The following is an 11,760-nucleotide window of genomic DNA, read 5'->3' on the forward strand; positions in this document are numbered from 1 at the left end:
AGAACAAGAAGGCACCTGGACAAAAGCTAAATTTGATATTGGCACATGTCTTCCTTCAAACACCCACCCCAAATACCTTAAGATCTCGACCTCAAAAATTTACGGCTGAAGAATGAAGAGATACCTGGCTCTACAGAAGTTGTAACATTTATAGTACTAGGATTAGAGCCAGGTGCTCACATGTCGGCTAAATAAAGATATGCCATGTCCTCTTAACACTGACAGATAAGCCAGAGTAATATGTGGACACCATATTGATCTTAAGTACCGAGGAGATGAAGATAATATATGCACACGGGATTCATTGATCCCATCAGAACATAGTAAACCCATCAAGACTGACCAAGGAACAGAGGCAATCATTTACACTCCTTGGAAGTTTCATGTAACCATTGCAGATTATAGGCGTTTTTAGCATTGTATGAATGTCAATTAAGATATACCTTACAAGCTAAAACAAGAATATAATCTACAAATAATCTTCAACTATACACAATGCAAAGACTAATTATTGTTGTGATACAAACTAAAAAGAAACAACCCCAATTTTCTGTAAAATGACAGTGCTCGCACCTCTTCTAGAATGCACTGTGTTATAGATGGAGAAAATGTAAACTCAATCCCGAATCCCAAGCTCAACCTCAAGATCGTCATCTTCTTCAAAGAGCTTTAGGAGACGAGCTTGCTGCTCTTCCCTTTTCTTCTTCTGCCATATCTTGAAAAGGACATAACAAAATCCAACAGAAGCTAAAATTCCAAGGCACACTATCACTAGTCTCACTCCGGTGGAAATTCTGGATGAATGATTTTTCCCTTTACTTTCATTTGATGTTGATGAGGTATCTGCCAAACCTTTAAAAACACCATGAAGGATGACTCAGCATGTTAACCATAAATAGAGATCAGATTATAATTTCTCATTAGGGATGGCAACGGGGTGAAGGTGGGGCGGGTACAGTCAAACCCACAAAATTCTCAACCCCCCCACCCACCCCCACCCCGCATAGCGTTTTTTTATTTTTAACCGGCTCCGTCCCGCCCGCATAAACCCACCCTGCCCCACTTGAAGTTATTACCACCTCATTTATGTCCTTAGTTCCAGGACTAATTTATTATTTGCAGTGGATTAATCCCAATTTCCTACTTAGATTAGAAAGATGAATAAACTAATATCAAAGAATAGCAAATTGTCAAAGTAGATTACTGCAACAATAGTTTCACCTAGAATTCTTACATGAAATTGTCAAAGAATGACATTACTAGTGGCCTAGTCGGAGCAGATTGGGAAAATAAAACCAAATTGGAATTACAATTCGAGAAAAAAAGATTCGTAATTAAACTCTACATTAAAACAATTCTTCCAAGGTGGTGTATAAAATTAAGTTCATGATAAGAATTTGCACTAGAACACAAGAAAGGAGCATAATTTTAAAAAACTAAGGCTTTGACCCACCCCGCACACGCCACGTCGCTCCACATAGCCTTAAATCCCCCCCATGGCCATCCTATTTCTCTTAGACATTTCAGATTTTAAGAATTGAGTTAAACCTCTATTAGCACAGACAACAAACAAGAATAACCCTAGTATGATTTATCAAATCAGAACAGAAAACACAGTCTTTCCTTCCTTGGAGGTCAAGATTGGTACTTTATAGAGTCCTCTTAGACGCACAAAACAATCATAGCAACAAATCAAAGTTTAATATTGAAAATAATAGCACTCCAATTGAATCTAAACTATAACGATTTAAAAAGCTCATGAGCCATACAACTCAGTTCTAACACAAAATTGAAACTTTCCTCTGTATAGATTTCACTTTTACAAAATTAAGCAACAAATCCAAGTGGGGTACAAGCGTTCGTGCAGATCTTTCTTTGTTTTTCTCCGAAAGAATGAAAATCAAGATTGGTAAGCAGAAAAGGGTACAAACCTGTAATCAAAAGTAAGAAAAGAGTCAACAACAAGGATGATTGAAGAGGCCCCCAATTAGGGCTTTTGGGCATCTGCATCTCTAATTCTTGGGTTTCTTCTTCTTCTTCTGTGTTCAGACAAGGGGAAGATTTGTGCTTGAAGAGTTTGTTGTGTTGTCAACTTTCAACGGCTGCTACCTTAAAGTCTTACTCCACCAAATCATAAATTCATCCCCAATTAGCTTTCTAAGACAAGTTTCCTTTTTAACTAGAGAATAAATTCTGTTTTAACTGGAGTAAGTTTCAAAAGTACCTAAGATTTGAAATTTAATTAGGTTTACTGGCTATAGTTTTGCTTAATTATGATTTGTAGTTACATGTTACAAAGGACAAAAGAGGCAATTGAGATTGAGAAGAGAGAGGAAGAGAAATACAATTGATTTATATATGTAAAAATTACAGAAATCTCACATTTTAGTTCACTTATTACCATTATCTCCTATTAGTTTTACAAATCTCTAAAATCCCTCATTTTTCTCTTAAGTCAAAAATCGCGGATACAAAATTTTCTACGCTAAAAGGCAGAGTTTGTCCCTTCCTTCTTTCTCTCCTTAATCTTCTCCCCCATTATCTTGACAGTTGATTTCTCCAGTAGTTTTCAAAATCAAGTCTCTCTCTGTCCATACTCTAGTTAATTTCGATACTTCTCTTTAAATCCTCTTTTATTTGTTCTTCTAACTGTTGATGGATGATGCTAACACTAATCGGATATATGACTACGAAGATATTGATTGGGCGGAGAACAGATCCAAAAGGCTCCACGATCCATTGTTAATGGCGAATGTAAAAGATGGGAAGAAGAAAAAGGATCGTGCTTCATCTTTGAAAACCCAGGTTCCTAAAACCCTAAAAAAAGGGGTCAAAAATTTGTTCCTGCAATTTCTCTACCTTCATCACCTGAGGTTAGGTTTTAGTTATTCTTCTTTCAAATGTTGTAATGTTTTTTTTGTTAGTTAATCAATTGATGATACAAAAATGAACAAATTCAGATCTCGTATTTAATGTATCATTGTTCTCAGTAATCAATTGATACGTAAGTCAAGTTATAATGTATTTTGTTTCAAGTATTATAACATGCATCTTTCAGTAGATCTCAGTCATTAATGTATCATCCAAGTTTTGTTTATGGGTCCGTATGTGTATCTAGTATTTGAAGTTTCATAGTAAATGTTGTATCAGTTACATATAAGATACATTATTTACAAATAGCTAATAAGTTCATGATTCAAAATTTTAACAAAATACATCAGATTAGTATAAAATGATGGCCATTAATGTATCTTGCTTAACAAGGTGTAAAATTTTGTATCATCTATTAACAGGTTGTTTATGGGTCCGTATGTGTATTTGGTATTTGAAGTTTCATAGTAAATGTTGTATCAATTACATATAAGATACATTATTTACAAATAGTTAATAAGTTCATGATTCAATATTTAACAAAATATATTAGATTAGTATATCATGTATAAAATGTTGGTCATTAATGTATCTTACTTAACAAGGTGTTATATTCTGTATCATCTACTAACAGGTGTGATTTAAGGGATTTGATTTTCCATTTTAATTTTCCATTAAAAGCGCAACCAAAAAAATATGTAACCTTTAATTAATAATGTATCCGAACCTCTTTTTAATGTATCAACACTTATATTATTGTATCCGTTTTTTTAAATTTTTGAGGAATTTCTGTAATTATAAATTTTTATGGGATAGATTGTAATTTTACCTTAAAAGTATGTGATTTCTGTAATTTGCCCATATATATTCGATCGATAATTGTATTACAAATATATATAATTGATTTATACAAAAAAAAATTAGTTACTAGAAGGAGGAGAGAGACGATCGAGATTGAGAAAGGAAGGAGAGAAGTAAGTGAGATCTGGGAGAGATAAAAGCGAGAGGCGAGAGAGATACAATTGATTTGTATATTTGATCGGTAATTGTATCACGAATACAATTGATTTGTATTTTATGAATATAATTGTATCGAAGACTATTGTATTCAATTTGTTGATGCAAATCAATTGTATTAACAAACACAATTTTTATCGACAAATATAATTGTATCGTCGTTGTAATTCGTAACTAATTGTATTTATATTCATCTGTTGCCTTGTGTATTGTATTTATGTGTCATCATGTATATTTGTGTTGTCATTTGTATTTGTATCATTGATTGTAATCGTTTATATTTATACCATTGAGTATTACCATTTGTACTTATATTGCAGGAGAGGGATGAAGAGGCAAGAGAGAGAGGGGGCAGACAGAGGAGAGAGGTGCGCGACAGAGGGCAAAGAAAGATGAGAGAGACGAGTGAGAGTGTAGAGAGATGAGAGATGAATTTACTATAAAATCCTAACTATAACTATAAATCGTAATTTCTTTAAAATTATAATTGTGTATAGTAAATACATATCACATGTTTTGTTTTTTATGTAACTTTTCCTTTTAACTAAGAGGGGTAGACGAGCCGGGATGACTCAATCTCAAAACAATTTTGACCTCGGTTATCTAAGATCTACTCTTATGGAGGGATGGGTGGAATAGAATCTGTCGAGATATGGGATGTGATGGGATGGGCTTGATTTTTAGCCTGATTCATCTTGGTAATGGTCCAATCAAATCTGGTCAGCTTACGAATTTTTCATTTTCTTAAAAAATATAAAAATTCTACACATTTGTCACAATTCAAGACTACACCTTGACGTGACATAATGCCTAGAGTCACGAATGACCTCAAGCTAACCACATGGTATAGCATGACACTAAGATAACATACATAACTAAAATAATCATGAAAAGCAAAATAAAGTCTCAAATGACTAATATAGCATAAAGAGAGAAATTTGATTACAAACGATGCATCAACGAAAATACAAATGTCTAAATAGCCTCATACATAAGTGAGTCGCTAAGACAAATTCCTAGCTCACCCGAATAATCTGAAAACTGAAGTAAAGTCTGAAATGAACATAAGAAATCATAAGTGGCATAATCCCAAACCATAAGAGCTCACCAAAGTAGGGTAATGCTGATAGAATCATGTTCTAACCGCGGTTGGAAGGATTTGCATCAGAATCTATATTATGAAATAATATAGGGATAAAAGTATACGGTCAGTACTCGGAATGTACTGAATATGGGAAATGCATAAACATGACGTAATAACATGATAAGTCTGTAAAACATGATAATGTAAAGACCAAGTAAACATAACATGTAAACTAATGATCTGATTTCGAAAATCTAGTACAAGGTCATGCAATATTCTGAAAATCATAACAAATGTAGGAGATACTGTTAACCGGCACAAACCCTGTGAGCTACAATATGAAGTTTAGTGTTCTGCTCCCACACCGAAAAGAGAGTGACCTACTTGTCAATGTAAGGACCATGAGTTTAAGCTAAGGTGGATCCACTAACTAAAGTCGGTAAAGACTAAGAATCTGTTTGGATTGGCTTAAAAGTTTGACCTTTTAGCTTTTGAAAGTGCTCGACAAGGTTAAAAATAACTTAAAATAAGTTTAAATGACTTAAAAAAAGTTAAAAACCAAAATTAGGTCTCCCCTTACTTCTTATTTTTTCAACTTAAAAGTCATTTAAGTTTGAATTTTTATTTTTTGACTTAAAAGCTACTTTTTAAAGCCAAACCAAACTGACTCTAAGTCCTACGGGGGCACGTAGTTCTGGGGTTTAGGGATTACTACTAAAGATCCACGGACGCTAAACAAAAATTTCCATCCCAAAAGTCTACTCGGTGCTAAGTATACCAATAGAAACATGCATAATGATAGAAATAGTAAGAATCTAATAATATTGAACCATTCATGAAAATCTAGTTATTTGAATTGCTCCTTGAAATCATGATGATATAATATAATTTGAAAGCATTTAAATCATGATAATCATATAAATTGAATAACACTATATCTGAAAGCATCCATAATTCATGAAAATCTGAGTTCATAAATCTTGCATGTGAAAATAGCATAATTATGATCATGAAAATACTCGCATAGCAAGGATTCATATAAAAAAAACCATTAAAAACGTTGAATTAAGATCAATTATGCATAATAAGATCAATCATGAAGAATAAACTGAATTTTAATAAGAACCCATAAGAAATCATGAAACTCTGAAATTGGAGAAGAATCATAAATTGAGAAATTGAGATTTCTTTGGAACTTAATAGGTGAAGAAAGACTCATTGATGAAGTTCACGTGTATCTTGGTTGAAACCCTAATGGAATTTGGGTAAGAAGACTCGAAGCTTTGGAATCTTTATTCTTGCCTTAGGAGAGATGCTCGATGGAGAAGAATTTGATTTTGAGGTAATGAGAGTAAATGAAGTGGCTAGGAATCTTAGGAATTAGTTATAGTCTCCAAAATAAGCACAAACGACATTGTATAAAAATTAATACAATTTTTTAGTTTTTAGGTTTAACGTTATTAGCTTGATTTAGTATTTCTCAGCTCGATCATTTTATCAAAGTGACAAATGATTGTTTATCAAAATTTTCTTCGAAATATAATTTTAACCATGACCGTTTATCTTGAATTTTTACCCTTATTATAGTGCTGAATTTCAATTGCTCCGTATGAAATAACATCAGCAACATTGTATGGGTATGTCCATCTGAATTTTAATTTTCTTGAAAATAGCTAGAGTCTACTATTGTAAAGAAGTACTTGATTTTTAATTTCAATTTTTTTTTTGTCAAATTAAATTGTCATGCTTTTTTTAAAAAAAATTATTTTTTCCTTAAAAGTTTGACATTTTCTTAAGCTTTGCATCTTAATACTGAAATCACTATAGAGAAGGATTTTATTTACTCTTATATATAGTATTAGAAAAGGCTGGTTCAACATGCATATTTCATAGATCTAAGGGTATTTTGGTCTTCTTATTGCTCCATTTTGGCTACGTGTCTTGTTAATGTGTTTTCAATATAAACATCACTGCAGACTCCGATCAATGCACACCAAAAGTTCTCCTTCCTCTAGCATTCTATTCAGGTAAGCTTCTTCATATTGCTTCTTTTGAATTTTTTGTAATCTTCTTTGTTTTCCTTAAAATTGAAGGTTTTTACTTCTTTTTCAGTTGGGTTTATTGTTGATGTTCAATTTTTGTTTTGTGATAGCGTTTTTCCTGTTCCGTTACTGTTTTTTGCTTTGTTTCTGACATGCAACAATTAATTTAGTCTTTCTTCATCATAATTCTTTTGAACCTTTTTTGTTCATATATGGGTTCTCCGTCGAAATTAACTTTTTGGGTTCCTTCATTTTAGTTGGTCTTTTTTTTCATCATACTTCTTCTGGACTTTCTCTGTTCGTATATGTTGGTTTTCCATCGGAATTAACTTTTTGGGTTTCTTCATTTTAGTTGTATACTGTTGTGGGTTTAGTTTGGAGTTTCTTTACCTCATTGCATTGACGTATTGAAATTATTTTCGCTTGCAGTGTGAAGTTAAAGATCTGTAACTACTTATATCAGAATTTGGACTATGGGTATGTCTGTTGATGCTTTCTTAGCAAAGTTAAGGATCTGCAACTACTTATACCAGAATTTGAACTACGTGTATGTCTGTTGATGCTTTCTTACACCCTTTATTCTGACTTTGCTCTTTGTCATACATTAGATTCCTCTATGAGCTTTCTTGCTACTGTTAAGGACCTTTCCATGATATTTTGGACTTTCTATTTTCAACAAGTTGTTTAAGTGGTTCCTACTCTGAAATGAATGTGTTTAGGGAAATTAGACAAAATAAGAGGTTAGACATATCTTTTATTAGAAACACCCGTAAAAGTTCAAGTTAGTGGGACTGACAATACTATCTTTGATTTATACATCAGTTGACTTCATTAGTGAATTGTAAATCAGTTGTTCCTGTTTGGAGAGAAACAAACAGAATAGTTAAAAGCATAAAAAGAGATCCAAGTAAAGTATAAAGAAACAACTGATATGCTACCAAATTGATTATCATCAGTTGAACAAGATGACTATTAAGAATAAGTATCCTCTTCCAAGGATAGATGATTTGTTTGACCAACATCAAGGAGCAAATTACTTCTCTAAGATTGATCTCCGATCGGGTTATCACCAATTGAGGGTGAAAGAAGACGACATTCCAAAGACGGCTTTTCGAACTCGATATGGTCATAATGAGTTTTTAGTAATGTCGTTTGGGTTGACTAATGTTCTTGCGGCGTTTATGGATTGTTTTTTATTTTTTTTGTATGTTGAAGTGCTTGTAGCAGATGTAGGATGTGGATATGCTTTCTTCTTTTATTTTTCTAGGAAAGTTAAGGAAGAATCAGAGAGTGAGGAAAAGCCTGAAACAGATTTGAAAATTATTCATCTATTCATCAGGTAGACTAATAGGTTAAAAAGTAATAAGAGAACTCTTATTAAATGTAACTAAATCTATTAGAACAATATCACAGGAAAAGAAGCTAAAACATAATAGAATGGACTACCAACCTACAACATAGAATGGTCACATGAGTTTGGAACCAAAATAAGCCACAAAAACATAAAAGTGACCAAAATAAGCCACTACTTTTGTAAGTAACTAAAATAGGCTTAGTGGAAGAAAAAATTCCACTTTATCTGATATTCTAAACGTTTTCCGTTAGTCTCATAACGTGTATGTTTTAATATATAACGGAACTATTTCTTACACTTTATAAAGTGTAAGTTTTTCTTACACTTTGTAAAGTGGAAGTTTTTCTTTCACTTTATAAAAAGTTACTTTACCTTTTCACTTTCTTCTTCTCCCCTTTCACTTTCATGGCTTCCAAACTTCACTTTGAAGATTAACATAACAGTTGATGGTCCCAATCCGACAATTGAAGAAGCCCTACACTAAAAATCAAAATCTTGAAAGATTGGAGTAGCACAACCCGACAACATAACAATCTGACCCTACAAATTATATAAATTAGGTATTTTTTCCATCTCATATTTTCATTACTTTAAAATGATGTTGTAATTTGTTCAAATTTTCAGCAAGCCTTATACAGTATGCATTCAATTTCTAAATATTGATTTAGAAAAAAGTCTTTAATTTGAAATAAACAAAATGAATTACATTGTTGGATTGGTATTGCAAACAAGAGAACAGGTCATTAGCGATAGACTAAATCCCTAGCTAACTTACAAAATTAGCTAACATCATTTTTGCTAGGAAAATAACCGTAGCAACCTTTTGTAGCTAATACACTCTTAGCTAAAATTTTGCTAGGAAAAACGTTGTTAGCCTAGCTAATTTAGCTAGAATATTTTTCTAAGAAACATATCCAAGCAAATAATAGCTAGGATTATTCCCTAGGTAACTTCATAGCAAAAACAACTCTCTTTTGCTTGGATATTTTTTAAGCTAATATGTAAATATCCTAGCTTTTTCTTGGCTTGATTTGTTATGTTTTCATGACCCCTAGCTTACTTTTAGAAGTACAAACCAAAAATTACTTAAGTTTCACATATCATGAAATAAATAATTGAATCCATTCAAATTACACTAATTCATTAACTATACTTGTGCATTATTTGCACAACCAATTTCAAAATGGTATGTCCTTCAGAAATGAATAACATGTATACAAATAAAATCGAACATATCTGAAGTTTAAAAAACATAAAAATTAGCTCCATGTCAACTTAAGCTCAAAAACATCAACATATGCTCCTTGTTGGCATTGTCCTCCAACTTAACGTCTCCAGCTCCATTTGTTGGCATGTTTCTTCAAATTTAATGTCTCCTTATAGTACTTCAATACCAATTCATCCCTGGGTGTAGAAATCCCATCAACCTTCTCCTTAATAAATTTTTTATAAATGTGTTCTGAAAAAAAAAGATAATTAGTCATTTTGAATAATAAAATAAATCAAATAACAAGTAAAGAGACATAAATAATTTGAACTAAGCAAATTGGTTTAATGACGTATACATTAGATTATTTTATAGGTTTTAACAGAAGAGGAATGACACATTATTAGTAAAAGGAATCAAACACCAAAAGATTAAATACACCAACGAGTATACTACTAAATTTTTATTGAACATTTAGGCTATAATGTATGAACAAAGAAGATTTTTTGGGAGGCTTTCATACCATGTAAACTCACACGAGTTTTATGTTTTTGTAAACTTTTTGACTTTGGATAATGAAAGGATGAAAATTGTTTATTTAGAAAAACAATAACCATGTTTTTGGTTCACATGGATATCTTAAGGATGTACTTCAATTCTTGGGTATACCTTGGGAATGTTATTGGCCAAACATTCCATTTTAAACAACTTTCCAGAATAAAAAGTCAGCACCATTCCATACCCCATCATATAGAGAAACTTCTTTTAATTTTGGACAGAAGTATATAATTAGTCGGATAGCATATTCTCAAACATATTAAAGAAAGACACAATATATAATATGCCCTTTAACTTAGCTTGAGGTGGCATCTACACCCTTTAATTTTTTGTCTGCACAAGTAAACACTTAAATTTGTATAAAGTTGAATAAACTTGTAAACGCGTCTTGCATGATATAATACACATAGGACACCATGTATGATGATGTGTAGGATGCGAATTGCTATGTAGGACGCCAAGTAAGACGCATGCGTTTACTTGTTCAGCTCTATATAAGTTGAAGTGTCTGCTTGTGCACAACCAAAGTTGAAGGGTGTAGACGCAAAATGAAGCCAAGTTAAAGGCATGTTTATGTATTATTCCATAAATAAAATAACTATTATCACGTCTAGTTCCTACTAATTACCGAATAAGGACTAGAATAACAAGTACTTCCATTAAGTAAAAACATAGTATTATCAGTATATCACCAAAACCAAAGCACATCAAAATAAAGCTTAGCAGAGATGCAAATCAAAAAATTTATGTAGTGGCAATAAATATTAACTCCTAAATAAATTGAACCATAACCTAAGTCCTTGAAATGAGAAACACAAGTGACAGTCAATCCAAATCTAAAAACAAAAGTAAACACCATTCATTCTGCAACTCATATTAATTTTAATTTAGTTTACTTTTCTACATCCTTATTAGGAACACTAAATGCTTACCAAGCCCTACATTAACTAACATAATTACTACATAAAATCTATACAACAAAGAAACAAGTTAAAGAAGTACAAGGATACTATGAGCACAAGAAAAGAAAAATTTCTATGATATTTGATCAAACATTTTATAATGAAGCAGTAATTCAACAATAAATAATTTAAATACACTAAGAAACAAACTTAATTATTGTTAGGCCACGGCTCCAATGCTCCTTGACATATGCTCCCATTCTTGTTATGTTTGGATTGAGGAAAACCTTTTGTCCTAAATCCTTAGTTGTACGGACTCTTCACTTTTGATGTTGCACTCATATCAGATTCTCCAAAAATACTCTACTATTCGTTTCTGTTCAAGAAGTCCAATTTGCAAGCCTGACATGAGGCTAGGGAGATTCAAGAAATATTGAACATCACTAAAAGACTTGGCTACATCGTAGTATAGCACATAAAAGAACTATATAAGATAGAATCAAACACATAATAGAGAAATTGAAGAAAAGTGCCACTAGATGGGGATTCCTTGGACATACCGATAATCATCTGCATCAAAAGTAGGCGAGACATGAAAATTTGAGGATGTCCCAACATTTTCCGTCATTTCAAAGTGTGAGGACTGACCAAAATAATTATCTAGTCCATAATAACTTGGAGCAATATTCCTATCTTGCTGAGGTAAACCGCTACAAAATATATAA

The 11,760-nt window shown here is 32.2% G+C and overlaps 1 protein-coding gene across 1 annotated transcript; it reads right to left on the reverse strand.

Moving 5' to 3' along the window:
* Nucleotides 1-362: 362 nt before the first annotated feature.
* LOC102606139 (uncharacterized) lies at nt 363-2,171 on the reverse strand. Its single transcript, XM_006339299.2, has 2 exons — nt 1,932-2,171; nt 363-852 (listed from the first exon to the last, which is right to left on the reverse strand). Exons 1-2 carry the CDS (start codon nt 2,008-2,010, stop codon nt 617-619), a joined length of 315 nt encoding a protein of 104 aa, XP_006339361.1. The 5' UTR covers nt 2,011-2,171; the 3' UTR covers nt 363-616.
* Nucleotides 2,172-11,760: the final 9,589 nt, after the last annotated feature.

Source organism: Solanum tuberosum, unplaced genomic scaffold (assembly GCF_000226075.1).
Source record: "Solanum tuberosum cultivar DM 1-3 516 R44 unplaced genomic scaffold, SolTub_3.0 scf00009, whole genome shotgun sequence".
NCBI lineage: Eukaryota > Viridiplantae > Streptophyta > Magnoliopsida > Solanales > Solanaceae > Solanum > Solanum tuberosum.